The sequence below is a fragment of the Pomacea canaliculata genome, linkage group LG2 (genome assembly GCF_003073045.1).
Source record: "Pomacea canaliculata isolate SZHN2017 linkage group LG2, ASM307304v1, whole genome shotgun sequence".
NCBI classification, from domain to species: domain Eukaryota; kingdom Metazoa; phylum Mollusca; class Gastropoda; order Architaenioglossa; family Ampullariidae; genus Pomacea; species Pomacea canaliculata.
In genome coordinates, this window is record NC_037591.1 from 22,452,735 (window position 1) to 22,466,944 (window position 14,210).

The 14,210-nt window shown below is 42.2% G+C and overlaps 3 protein-coding genes across 10 annotated transcripts in view; 2 read left to right on the forward strand and 1 right to left on the reverse strand.

The window, feature by feature from the left end:
- The window catches only part of LOC112556557, a 14,760-nt gene extending 5,579 nt beyond the window's left edge, over positions 1-9,181 (forward strand). For 2 of the 7 annotated variants that reach the window (XM_025225671.1, XM_025225668.1), the window contains exon 2: positions 7,844-9,181. In XM_025225671.1, the coding sequence (XP_025081456.1) occupies positions 8,263-8,982 (720 nt within the window). In that variant the 5' untranslated portion in view covers positions 7,844-8,262 and the 3' untranslated portion in view covers positions 8,983-9,181. The other 5 variants (XM_025225670.1, XM_025225673.1, XM_025225666.1 and 2 more) reach the window with 5 other exon arrangements.
- LOC112556555 (WD repeat-containing protein 49-like) overlaps positions 1-14,210 on the reverse strand; it is a 60,872-nt gene that overhangs the window by 19,391 nt on the left and 27,271 nt on the right. For both annotated transcript variants that reach the window (XM_025225664.1, XM_025225663.1), the window contains 2 exons: positions 14,002-14,131; positions 13,183-13,301 (listed from right to left, as the gene is read on the reverse strand). In XM_025225664.1, the coding sequence (XP_025081449.1) occupies positions 13,183-13,301; positions 14,002-14,131 (249 nt within the window). The remainder of the gene's footprint in view (positions 1-13,182; positions 13,302-14,001; positions 14,132-14,210) is intronic.
- Positions 9,450-12,137, forward strand: LOC112556556 (beta-1,3-galactosyltransferase 1-like). The gene has a single exon (XM_025225665.1). The coding sequence runs from the start codon at positions 9,593-9,595 to the stop codon at positions 10,316-10,318; it is 726 nt and encodes a 241-aa protein (XP_025081450.1). The 5' UTR covers positions 9,450-9,592; the 3' UTR covers positions 10,319-12,137.

Below are 14,210 nucleotides of genomic sequence, written 5' to 3' on the forward strand. Positions count from 1 at the left end.
GGAGAGATATCTTTGTGTGTGTGTGGTGCTTAATAGCGTGTGGCGTGTGTGATCTTGATGGTGTGTGTGGATGCTATAAGGAGCTGTGTGTGGGGAGTAATGTGTTATGGATGCAGTCAGGCCTGTTCAGCTCAGTTTCACAAGGCAGTAACAGCCTACGTGGCCTGGAGTTAATACGTTTGCCGCTTGTCACCACCCGCGAGTAAGAGTCTGAGATCTCGTCTCCAATCGGTCCACGTTCATGGCAGCCTGTTTTGCAGGGCTGTCCGTTAGGAAGGGTGGGTTGTGTTTCTCTGGGAGTACTACCTAACGGTTTCCGTCCCTCTCCCACTCCCCTGTGGTGCGAAAATCATCCCACAACTGTGAAAGCGCTTTCCTAGCTTAAACCAACCAAACTTCGTTTTTTTTCCACGGCTTTCGATTTTTTAAAAATTGAAGTTTTCGTTTGTTGTTTATGGATACCTAAAGGTGGTTCCCTGTTTGGAAGTGTGCAGTGTGACCCCGCTATCAGTGGGTGTGAACCCAAATGAAGTGGCGTCACCTCCTGGTGGGTTAGCTCGATGCGGAGTAGGTCACTAAGGAGACAAGATATAAGGGTATATCAGGGGTGGCTGAGGAAGTGGAGCGCGACAGGTGCCCTACGTACCTACTTGCACAACAGATATGATATATCGGTAAACCGTAAACATACTCCTGTGCCCCACTTTATGATCACACACATTCTCTCTCACGTTTATACAAACATATTTACACGCATGCAAGCATGAGCATGAAGACTGCGCACAGAACTAGTCAATACAGGCAGAGGTTGATGAATATAGATTTCCTTCTCTTGACATCAAAAACCTTGCCGCAGAGGGAAAGGTGAGGAGGAAGGTGGGGTAGAGGGGAGGAGTGTAAAATCATCCTGCACCCCTGTGTCCCAAGGACACCTCGTCAACCCAACATTGACAATTACAGACAAGAAGGCAAATAAAGCGAAGCGAAGCCAGAACAACAGTTGCTGGGAAGGCAGACACTGAGCTAAACATCGCTGCCTCTCATTAATCAGTGATTCGCTTCAGATCACAGCACAGCAGCCTGGAATCGCGTCACGTGGAGGAGACAAGGGGCAGGCGGAGCAAAGCGACCTTCGACCCCTGCTACCTGTAGCCACGTGACTACGCGTGAGAAGACCCTCCTCACACGCAACTGCAACCACCTCCCCCCTCCTCCTCTGTGCGTCCACCCCACCCCCAGATTTCTTTCAATCGCAACTGCCAGCCGGCCGGTGCCCACGCCATTCCCCAGCTCGCCTTGTCTGTGGATATCTGCCACGTGGTGTTAGTCTCCGTGTCTGTTGAAATGTTTTGGCGGGCCTTCGTTTGGAGTCTGTATTTCTAGGTTTGTGAATTTATTTATTTTTTTTATGCATGTGTAACGCATGTGCGGAAATGTGCAGCAGAAATGTACGCTGTTTGACCGTTTGACACTTACGGAACAGTTCTCCAGTGATAATCATGCCAAAACACAAATTACTGTTTCGTGATGTTCACAATTTTTAAAAGAATCCTAAAACTTACTAATCATTCAGTTACACATCCTGTGTTTTTCAGTGCGTAACAAGTTAATGAGTGCATTTAGCCTCATCATAAAGGAGGAAACGCTGGCGATGAACAGGTTTTACAAAACAGCACAACTCCCTCCACTCGCCATTGTTGTTGTTGTTTGTCCTTACGCTCTGCCCAAGGCACGAGTCTATCACTGGGTTGCTCAGGGTTGTTTTTCTGATTCATCAGGCCCTTGCGTGCTGAGTTTCTGGGAAAGCCTGTATTGCTGTAGCCTAAATATCGGCATTCTCCACGTGTGGGCGTAATCAAGTAGTTAGTGTCAGGCCGTCCCTCTTAAATTCCTTATGCTTCTTCCAGCTTTGCAGCACGCAGGCAGTCAGTGCATCCCCGTGTTGTCCAGTGTGCATCCAGCACAGTTCTGACATCAGCCTCACAAGGACTGAGACCTGCCAGACTGCAGTGACGACATTGCTGGACGCAACAACACAAAGCACCGCCAGAACTGTCCCGACAGGGAAAAGACAGTCTCACGGCCCAGGGAGGGTTCCGTAGTCTAGTGGTCAGTGCCCTCCACTACCGAGCAGAAGGCTGCTGGTTCCAGTCCTGTTTAGGCCGAAGCAGCTTTTTTTTTTTTTGCTTTCCTACCAGCTGCTCGCAAATGGGTTTGTGATTTATCAGACGAGGTAAAGGTCGTGGAAGGAAGCCCTAGACACGACGTAGCGCTCACGTTCACGGACTCTTTCCTTGACTTTTTTTCTTGCATGTTGCCTACTTTACTTAGGTTCCGGAGCTCTGTTGGGCAGTTGGTATACGTTCACACGACCAGCACTCCAACTGCCGGGATTCTATTTGATGCCACTGAATCTGACGATGACCAAGGGTCCAGACAGTCATACAGAATATTGGCGTTATATTATTTTCTTCCTGCGTGGACAAGCATGCCATAACAGACTTCGTTTAAAACGACTGAAGCAAAGAAATGCATGAACACAAGACACTGGAAAAATGATTGTTGCTGACAAAAACGTATTCACGTTTAGACCGCTGATTGTGCTCGTAGGACGCACGCCCGCTTGGAAATATTACGGATAAAGTACTGTACTCAGTTTAGTCACATAACTTTACCTGAGCTTTATTTTAACTGATTGTCAGGGACCTAGTCAGAGTACTAGGACTGAGCACGTGTGCGGATGAAAGGGTGTGAATGATGGACGTTTCCTAAATGGTCGAGTGGTCTGTGTGACTAAACTCCGCAAGTGCCAGCGCCTTATCCTGGCACGTACACAGCTCAATGAGCTTCATAAATGACATAAGGTGACGTCAAAAGGAGGTGACGACAAAGGCGTTGACGTCAGAGAACGGGAAATAAGAAGAGGAGAGGAGAGCGGTCATGTCGGTGGAAGAGATTGTGTGTGTTAGAAGAGCCAGTGACAAGACAGTGAGTTTTAATAGTGTGTAAGGAGTTCAGTGCACTTCGTAGACGTGTGAGTAGAAAGAGCCCTTGTGATAGTGACTGGGTGCTTCTGTGCTTTGATTAGTAAATATAGGCAAAGTCGTACAGGCAAATCATTTTTTGAATTGGAGAGAAAAAACGCTCAATTGTCTGACCCGCTGGTGTGCTAAGAAGAGTGGGAAGGACAGGCCTAGCGTGTGGGTGTGACAAAGATGCAAGCAGCTACTTCGAGTAATGGCACTTGACTACACTCCTCTGTTGAATCTGTTCAGCTCAACTACCCTCTGCATGTATTCATTCATTTCATGGTATGGCATAATTCTGTCCTTTTGCCACTGTAGGATGAGCAAAACAGGACGAATCTGCCGCCACAAAAGATAGGCGTCCATACTAGAAACCCAAGATGCCACACACCACGGGCGGCGATTAAGAGACTGCACGTAGTTATGAAGCGAGGGCAAGTCGCTGCCCTGGGGCAACGTGGATAACCTAAGATTAAGAAACTTGTTTCCAAAGTTATAAAGCCCGTGCCCAGACCTCGCAGATGTTTAACCTCTGAAGCCGTAGTAATAAAGCAATGACAAAGACGTCCTGGAGTTAAACACATGAAGTGATGTTGGCGGGGGTTCTCGACCTCTGGTTCATAACCTCCCGAAAGCGAGACGCTTTTCCTCGAGGTCCCATTTCGACGCTTTGAAGGTTTGGGGGACGGCTTATTCTCGTTTCAATACCACGCACCCAGGCGTGCATCCTCATGACCTCTAGGCCTTCTCGTCACTTGAAGGCGAAGACAAAGACAATTTGGAGCTGTCATACTCACAGGAGGATCTCGACCGTCAGGAAGCCGCTGTCACGTCAGGAAATTTGATCAGCGGCTGGTTACCGTGATTATCGCCAGTAATGCACAGTGGGTTCGCTTCTCGTGCGTAGATGGATATCAATGACAGTTCACACAAAGGTCTCAGCTAACTGTATGAACAGTGGGGGGAGGTGGGTGACCATTTCGGGTCTTGTTACCCAGGGTTCAACCGCGCAGATACCAGCCCCGGGACAGACGACCTCTCAGGTAAATATAAACTATTATCATCTTTCCAGTGTATAATAATGAGCTTACAATTGGATTGTCAATATCTACATTTCATTCAGTAACGTAATAATGACTGCAAACATTAGGAACAGTACGCTAAGATCCACGTCACTACCTTAAGTGGTTAATCACTGAGGACAAAGGACTTCAAAGGATCCAACTTGTAGTACCCCGTAGAAAAGGAAAACAGTCCACTGAGAAAGGTCGGGCCCCTTTCATAGCCGCGGGCTCAGGTGCACACCCCACCCATCCCAGGTATCGTCAGACCTTTGTTATCAACAATATACGGGTAGGAGACATGGACGTAATGGCTTTCTCACCCGGATGTTCAGGACAACAGCTAAGTCTCTAGTTTTCGCAAGCAGGCGTCGACATCGCTAACACAATGCAACAGGTGTCTGCCCGACAGACCCATGCGGTACATTTATTCGCTCTCTGCTTTGTTTTTCTCATCATCTCGCATCGCCGGCCACCACCGAGGGGTTGTAGAGGGGATAACCTCCTCTAGCGTCATCTCTCCCTCTTCGTCAGCACCACTAAGGTCAACAAGAGAGAGGTATGCTGCCTCCCCTTTCCTTCGATGACGTAGACTAGTCCTCTCGCAGCTACACGCCCCGTCACTAGGCAGGTCCAATAACGTGACAGGGGAGAGAGAGACTTTCTCAGGATGTCGCCGTCGGCGATAAGATTTCCTATGTTTTCCCCGAAGCCTCCCCAGTTCAGCAAAAGCAGATTAGGTCAGGAAAAGAGACCTGCTCGCAGCTATGTGTTAAACGGCGACGACGACGCATGGTCGTGAATGATTGCAGGCATGTGGCCGAGCGTCTGCGGGGCGAGTGGAAGCAAGATGGCAAGGTAAGGAATCCTGGTGCACACACACACAACTTTGTCGGCCTGCAACTCCTCGCGCCACAAGCCAGGCAGACGCAATGAGCCAGCTATCGATGCAAGCAAGCCTGCAACTGTGCTTCCCAAGTCCTGGCAGACAGAGACAGGCGTACAGGCACTAAGAGGGTATAGTCAAATTACGCACTATTCTTCCCAGACTGACTAGGATATTTGTGATTGTCAATCTCTGTGGAGGTAGGAATAAGGTAAAAGCCAGTCCCCACCCTCCCAAAAAGGGTAGAATATTTAAATATTTGGAATCATTGCAGAGGCCTGACCAGTTAGGGCGCAGCATGTAGTTCATGCATAAAATCAATGTATATCTCTATCCAGCAACATCCCTGGCCTTTTTGAGTTTTTTGTTTTGACAGAAAGGCTTCCAAACATTATGTGAAAAAAATATTTAAGAAAATCTTGAAACTAATTTGCTGTGAAGTCAGTTTAACTAAGTGCACACATCTGGGGATCAATGTGCTAGGCAAATGCCTTTATGAATTTATAAAGAGGATTCTTTTGTTCCCCTAAATGTGTGTATATGGACAAAACCTTGTCTAAAAGGTACATATCACAAAAGGTTGAGTCTGAAGAAGAATGAAACTCAGAGTTGGGTTGACAGGTTTGTCTAGTTTGAAACTGTTGAGCAGCTCTGCAAGTTGTTACATCTAAAGGACAATACGATATTGCTGGTTCGAGTGATGCTGGTTCTAGGCTAGTGGTCACAACGAGACAGGAGAAGATGTACAGTAGAAAAAGGCTTAGTCTGTAAGACATCTCCATGGTATCCATAAACAATCCTGATGTGTGTGGTGTTGACATTTTCTGTTCTTTGTAATGTATTCACCTAGATATCAAGAAAGATTATCTTGCCCAAAGCTTTGCACATTATTATTAAAACAGTGTGCACCCTAACAGTCCTTTAAAACTGTCCCTGAAAAATACACGAAACTGGTGTAAAGTTCTTTAACCTTTGTATTGTGTTGATGGGATGACCATTCAAAAGTGAATGGAGTGGGAAAGCATGTGCACATTGTGTGGACGTGTACACACACACATACATGGCAGACAAAAGCAAGATTAGTGAGAATGAGAAAATGTGTTTTCACCATGTCAGTAATTTCTTTACACAAAATGCTAACCAAAAAGCTGTTATAAACATCTTTTGTCATTTTACTTGAAATATATTTGAACTGGTAATGTTTAAGGTTGCATATATATTACAGTAATATACTGTTTTATGCAGGTGTTCGAGGTTTTATTATTGTTTTCTTTTAACCACAGCTTCTCTTATTTCTATTACCATCCCCACCCACTTTTAAGGGTCTTGTGTGATATTATGGAGAATATGTAAGCATGATACTTTATGGCTTTTCACTATATTCATCATTATACCCAAGAGCTTTAAAAATGCTTTTAGTTTGCCTTCAGAGATACACTTTCACTGGACTACACTGTTAATTTACAATACAAATCTCAAGGGTTAGCTCATAACTTCATCAGACACACCAGCAGTACTGAACTGAGCGTGGGTGAAATGCATTTTCTGTGTTTCTCTCCTCTCTTCATTTTTTTTTATTAGCACTATACCTTCCCTCAAGTTTAAAGTTTTCGTGCATTACTCCTCAATCTCCCTACTAATTTGTACCCTTCAGCTGTGCCTTGGCAGTATGTTGGCCAATATTCAAAGACACAGTGCAGTATCCACCGCTCAGGCATGTCAGCAGGATCTATTTTTAACTCCCATGCAGGCCACCACTGACAGGCACAAAAAGGCCAACTAGCCTGTGGTGCTGGCTAGCACACTTGCTAAGGGGCAGACGTACAGCCTTCCATGTAAGCACCAAGAGGAAGGTTAGCTGAGACCTGAGTTTCAACTACTCATTTCTTGTGAACCATCAAAGTTTTCTAAGCAACTCTATAGATAAGGATAGTAAAAAGTTTTCTTGCTGTCAAGAACAGAATAGATGCAAATTAAGCAAACACATCAGTGATCAAGTGATCAAATGGACCTGTTATGTAAGTAAAGGTTATGTATCTCGTTTCTCTGTCTGGCTTTTTCATGACTCATACACTACGTATAAATCAGAAGAAAGTGAAACATTTTTTAAAAGAAGTGTGGTGGTGTAGATAGGAAATAATGATGTTTCCTCATGAAACTCTGTGCTTGTATGTGTACATGCGCATGAGAGTTAGTTTCATGTTCAGTCAGTGTGTTTCCCATACATAAAACCCGAGTTTACAGATCTCCAGTTACAATTGATGAGACACCATCTGACTTGCAGTCTTAACGTTTTGTTTATAAAACAGTCACTGACATTTGATGATGCTTTATCAGCTTCATATATCTGGTTTATTTCCAAATAACTGATGTGATGAGAACCTTAAGTATTTTTATGTTTTGATGACTCCCAGCCATTTATATTTTCACCCCTACATTAGCAAATTTTGTTTATGGGATCTAAGGCACTCTTATATGATCTATGCACACTACTACACCTTGTAAAATGCTGTGCTTTTGGCTTACCTGCCTTCACTACACACTGCAGAATAACAACAGAAAACTCCCAAAGACAGCCAAAGATTAACCAAAATAGTCATGTACTATGAGCTATAGTGTCTCAGATAAAACATCTAAAACTGCAGAGCTGCCAAAAGTCTTTAAGGGTCATAAATGTCTTAAATGTGCACTAATGCATGCACCATCATTCTGCTATTGATTCTATTCTACTTAAGCCCCCGCATGATAATCCTTTGTAGAGTGAACAAAAAACCCTACAATGCAGTTGTATTGTGTCTACAGTTTAGCATTATCTGTGCTTTTTGCATAGTGCCATTTGTATCATGAATTGTTTGCTTTTTTTTTTTCAGAAAAGTTGTTCCACTTCAGTTTAAAATGGGCTGCCTGACAAGTGAATCTTGACCCACATGGGCCTAGACTTTGCTGTAGCTTGCACCTGCCTGCAACAGCAAGGTGGGTCTCTTCTTTGCAAGACTGCCCCAGGGATACAGCACTGAATGTTTTATTCCTTCACCTGCAACCCTCATGCCTTTCTGCCAACATGTATCAGCCACTGCCTATGTTGACACTTCTAGCTGCAGTGCTGCCATCCAGAGATGATCATGGAGGATAGTTCTGTGTTAAAAAGATTCAGAGGAAGTCATCTGGTCCTAATACATGTTTACAACACATGAATATGGGGACCAGATGAGAACACTAGTCACATTTACCAGTGTTTCCAGCATTCTTAAAGCAGCATCAGCACCTACAGCATCCTACATCGTTAGTCATGGCTTCATTAGCACATCGCACACGGAAGTATTTTGTCATGATTTGCTTTTTGACAATCTTTCTGCTGGTGGGTGTATCATGGTACTTGTATAACTCACAAACTAATCCATCAGAACACATGAGCCTCAAGAAGCCATTCAAGCTGAAAGCTCAGTTGCAGGATATCGATGCTATGCGTCCAAGGACTAGAATAATTTTGTCAGGAGATTCTTCACTCAAAAATGCTGGTGACAAAAGCATGATACAGAGTTCTTATGACAACAAAAGTGACAATGTCTCCGTGGTGAAATCTCTTCCTGTACAGCATGCAGATTTGTCTGGCCAGAATAACCCCATTCTGCCAAACGAAAATACTGAGAACAGGCAAATACTAAAAAATCCAGCAAATCAAGCCTACAGTATTGGTCCAAGCTCACTTCCAAGTGAAAACCCAGAACACGGTATACTACGGGTTAAACAGGATGAAAACGGTGGTGAGCAAAATGGAGACAAAAATAGTGCAAGTAGTGAAATCATCCATTTACAGTATGGTGAAGAGCAGCATCCTAGGGTGGATATTGAGAATGAAGGTACCCTATCCAAAAGAGGCTACGGCAGGGTTGTTGACAAAGAAGAGCATGGATATCAGGATCTGCAGAATCAGGTTAGAGTTAGACCAAGTGAGGCGCAAGAGTTGGGTCAAGAAGGAATCCTCACAGGTATTCTGACTTGGACATAAATAAAGAGGAAGCTGAAGACTCGAGAAAGTTCAACGTGGAACACGCCAGCAAGCCAGAGAGTGAACGGTCACAGAAGGATGCCTTTCATTTATGGAAAGATAATTCAGGTACCTTTTCTGAAACAAGGCAGCCTCATATTGCTTCATTAAATATCAAGAAAGATTTGGTTACAAATAAATCAGATTCCTTGAAGATGGACTTCCAGCATTCATATGCATCTGGAAAGAATACTGCTAGCAAGCCTGAGAAAAGCGAGGAAGTAAGCCAGCCTGTTCAAGCCAAGTCAAGCACAGACCATCAGCAGAGGACTGAAAAGTCGGAAGACAAGAGTCATACAGGCCGTGAGCAGAAGCCTGAAAAGTCACAAGATGAGAGTCACAAATCTTCCTCAGAACAGCTGTCTATTTCCAAGGACATGAAGGTGAAAGAAGTGCAGGAACAGAAAACCACTGCCCGGCCTGATGACTGTCAGGCCTGCTTCCACAACAATTTTCCTCTTTTGATTGACCACAGAAGTTTCTGCCACCAAATGACAACAAAGCCAACTGTTTTGTTATTGATTTCAACTGCGCCAGAAAACCAGTTCAAGAGGAACGCCATCCGACAAACATGGGGCTCCAGGTGTCAGGAAGATGGTTCACCTTTCAGGTGTGTGTTTGTGTTAGGGCGGCCAAGATAGCAGCCATAAATGAAGAGATTGAAGTGGAAAACAGCAAATACAATGACCTTCTGCAGTTTGGCTTTGTGGATGCCTACTCTAATCTTACTTATAAAACCATAATGTCACTGCAGTGGTCAGTGGCTGAATGCTCTGATATTCCATATGTGATGAAAACAGATGATGATATGTACATTAATACAGAGCTGATTCCTAAAATGTTGCTGGCAGCTCCCAAGACTAATTTTGTGGGTGGCTTCTGTTGGGGGAACTCAAGCCCTAGTCGAGATGCCTCCTCCAAGTGGTATGTCCCATTCCAGACTTATACCCGGTCACAGTTTCCTCCCATGTGTTCTGGGACTGGGTACATCATGAGTCATGATGTTGTGACGAATGTGCTTAAAGTATCGGAGAATATACCTTTCTTTCACTTGGAGGACGTGTACATTGCTCTGTGTTTTAAAAGGTATGGAGTCCGTCCAAAAAGGATCCAGGGTTTTAACAACATGTATGTGCAATTTGATGCATGTGAGTATAGAAGGTCTGTGATGACGTCGCATGAAGTTTCCCCAGATACACTGACAAGGAACTGGGCACAGATTCAGAGGTGCGAAGCCAGTACACTAGAACCCAAAGACTTATTCCGAGAAGTGCAGTACCCTGTCACCTCCAAATAAAGACAATTATTGTGAATTAAGGAATGCTATTGAAAATTTGGTGGTTTGTCAGCAGAGAAAATGCATAGCTATGCCAGGTACTTTTTGAATTAAATTTAAAGTTGTATACCGTTTTGGGTTGGATTTGTTTCGTAAATTTTTCTAAGGTGGAACTTAGCACATTTTTTTTGGAAATATATAGTAGAGGTCATTGCAAGGAGATTATATTTTTCAAAACATTAAAAATACATTGAGAATGCAGCAGGTGTTTTATATTACCCCATAAAAGAGAATGCCTTGATAATGGGAGCGCCTTTGTCTCTCCATGTGTGTTTGTGAGAGAGGAGAGATTTCTTGAGGAAAAAAAGCGAGTAAGTCTTCTCAGTATTTAGGGATTTTCTGGTAGAGAAACACTGTGAATTGCAGCAGTTGTCTAGATAGCTATATATGCTTTCTTCATGCACATTGTCTTCATCTATTTGGTTAATATTGCTACTGGTTTTATCATCAGTGAATGAGTCTTTTTCATTTGCCAGAGAAATATAAGGGAGACCAGGAATTTTTTTTAACTTTTTCACTTCTTTTTATCACCTGTTTTAATAAAATCTTGTCCTTGTATCATCCAAAATTAGGTCTTGATAGACATGATCTTATTTCATGTTGGATAAAGACGCGAGGCTGCTCAGAATCTAAGAATGTTGCTTTGCTGATGCTACAGATGGATGTAAGGTTATATACCTGGAAACTCAGTCCCAGTTCATATTTGTTCTCTTTGCCTATTATTGTCCTCATTTTGTTTTCTTCTTCCTGCTTGTTTTTTTTTACTTTTTCTCCATCCATCTTTCTCTCTTGCAGCTCAGACAAAAAAAACCAAAAAAATGATGGCGCTTATACCCCACATTTTCCTTTAAAGATTAATGTCTAATGCAACTTGACGTGGGCCACAAGAAAAGAAGCGTACATCTATGAAGAAATCCTTTTCCCCCTCTCAGTAAAGTGGTGTTTTGCTGTTCATACCCTTGTGTTCAAGCTGAAATCAGTTGGAACGCCTAATAGTGAAGTGGTTAAAATATTCGCATGTCACTATTGTATTGAGAGGCCCTGGGGTTCAGATCTCGTCTTAGGACACTCTGTATTGTGACACCTGTCTGCAGGGCTGGCTGCCCAGGTTTTCCCTGGGTACTCCGCTTCCCCCCAAATCCCTCTTCCCTCAAAGTTTGAAATCACCTCTAGGTAGATGCACTTTCCTGCCAAAGCAAACAACCAACCATGAAATCAGTCCTATATTTACCCTGCCATCTGTAAATAATGCAATAAACAACATGCCTTTGAAACAGACTCAAATTAGTTCTGTCAAAACAATTGTTTGCCTTTTTTAAAGGGAAATCAGAGATAACTAAATAATTATGGACATGAACCCCTTGACTGCTATTTAGGTCATCAAAGAAATCAACCTGTTTTCATGTGGTTGCTCCTACACATCTTGAAAAATATCTAAATGCATAGAATAACTCCTCCAGATGCAGAAGGATACCAATGCATGTGTTGTGGTATTCATGTTAATGGATTCTATGCCACATGTATATGCCAAAAGATATCTGTGTGTATGAAAGAGTGTTGTTTGTGTGAGTGAGCTCTGACCTTAAGTGTTTCTCACCTTTAGTTTACAAATGCTCAAATTTTTTTTCATTTTTTCAAAGACATACAAGACTTCTAGGGATCTATTTCCTGATCTTCTTGCTACAGTTTTGTATGCTTGTGAAAGGAACTAAAAATATTGTAAACAATTGTTTTTTCTGCTGTTTTCATATTTCAAAATTAAAAGAAATACTACATTGGGTGAATATATTTTGCATTTTTACTTTGTTTACATTTTGAGATAAATTTTATACTTAAGATCTAACATTAAAATAAAACCACCAAAATCCAACAATCACCCTGTGTTTTGGTACCACAATAGGAAATGTGTAGTCAACTGATATTTGCTGCATAGTTGATAACTTTCTCTTACAACTGCATCACTTCAGGGTATTTGGAAGTTATCAGATATGTCTGTGTAGCAACAGAATTTGATAGCAAAAGTGAAGTTCAATGTAAATGTGGGATGGCACAGTTGAGTAAAACTCTCATCTCAAAACTGGATTCGACTTCTTGAAACAGGAAGATGATAGGGCAGGTGCTTATGGGGTAAAAATATTAATGTGTTCATCAGTATGAAATCAAAGCTTAGCGTGCAAAGATTTGGAAAGCTAATTTTTTTTTCTCCATTTCCCACTTGTACTCAGCCATGAAATCATACACATGCCTGATTTTAGATTTCCTTCAAGAGCATTTTATCAGATTAAGACAGCCATAATTAACAGTGCCATAGATAAACACATTTCGCTTTTGCTTTTAAACCACTGGCATGTGACCTTCCAGGTCAAAATTTGACATGTATGGTTTGCTTGTAAGTGGATGTAGACATGACAAAGCATGAAGTTAAAAGAATTTAAGTTACTTGCTCAACAAAGCTTGAGCACTACAATAGCAGATGGAAATCTTCAAGAAGAATTCAAAAATTTTAAGAAAGAAAAAGGAAGACCAGGAATCTGACAAATGAACAGTGCTGTTCAAAACGTTTTCTAAGACTCAGCTTGTAACAATATGCTTGAAGGTCAATTTTGCAAGGACAGACGTGTTGATGTCATTGCTCAATGAAGCTTCCCACTGCATTTCAACCCATTTCAAACTTTATGGAGATTTTATCCTGCACAATTAAATCGCTTAGTTCATCAGTTGATAAATTTCTGCCACCTTCTGAAAAATGATCAGCATGAAAGCCATTTCATCAGCAGAAGCTGCTTTGTAAAAAAAAGACCTTCAGACTACACATGACTACTCACAGAGTATGGTCCTGCAGGAGGAGCCCCAGTTCTCTCCCAGTGTAGATAAGGCAAGTCTGGAATAGTACTTGGTTGTCGCCGTTCCCGCTTCTGCACTCGAAGTTCTTGGTAATCTTTGCCTATGAGAAAACATATTTTTGATTTTGTCAAGAAAATGTTTATTACAAATAATTATGCAGAAACATGCATCTTTTTACAAACACTGAACTTGCAGTAAAACTCTTGCCTATGCATGGGAAGGTATAAAATTTAAAAAATTTCAACATCAAATTTTTGTGTGGACTTGCTAATTTTGTGCATTGAACCTTGATATGTTACTCAGATATTTCCTGTATTTCTTCCCCCAAAACATACAGAAACAGGAAATAAAACAGCCATTTGTCCGGCTCTTCTTTCTCTGCTATGATAAACTCATCATGATCCACAAAGGCCTTCGATCCCTCAAAGTGGGTGCTTGATTTTTGGAATAAGCCAGTCACATGGCAGCAAGTAGTGAAAAATAATTTGGAGACTCAATTATGTTGACTCTTGAGACCTCCAAGAAGCTGTCTTTTTCCAAGCCATTCGAAAAGATATAATCTCATAAGTGGCACCTTCATCATCACTGTTCCAGGGATTGAAATACCAAGTCCACACATAACCTCGAAAGTAAATGTTCTTCAAACTTTTGTATCTTCTAACTTATGACTAATTTTATCCTCTTAAAGAAATAGCTATTGCTTTTAACTTTTCCTTCTCCACCTTTCACACCACCTTATTTAAATATTTGTTAACATTTTCATGGTGAGAGCAGTTATGAAATGTATTTGAAATGCTCACCAAGTACTGTTTTCTCCCATGTGTTGATCCGATATGTTTCAGGGTTATTGATGGCAGCTTCATCAGGCTCCCACTGGCTGTCTTCATCAGAATCCATCATTAAATCTTTAACTGTAACTTCTCGTTCTCTCTGTTGCAAATGACAAAACAGACAAAGTTCACTGTATTTACTGCATTAGCATAAAAAGCATTAAAAACCCACATGATCA

Coding starts and splice junctions, on each gene's coding strand:
- LOC112556556 (XM_025225665.1), top strand. CDS start 9,593: ATGGGGCTCCAGGTGTCAGGAAGATGGTTCACCTTTCAGGTGTGTGTT.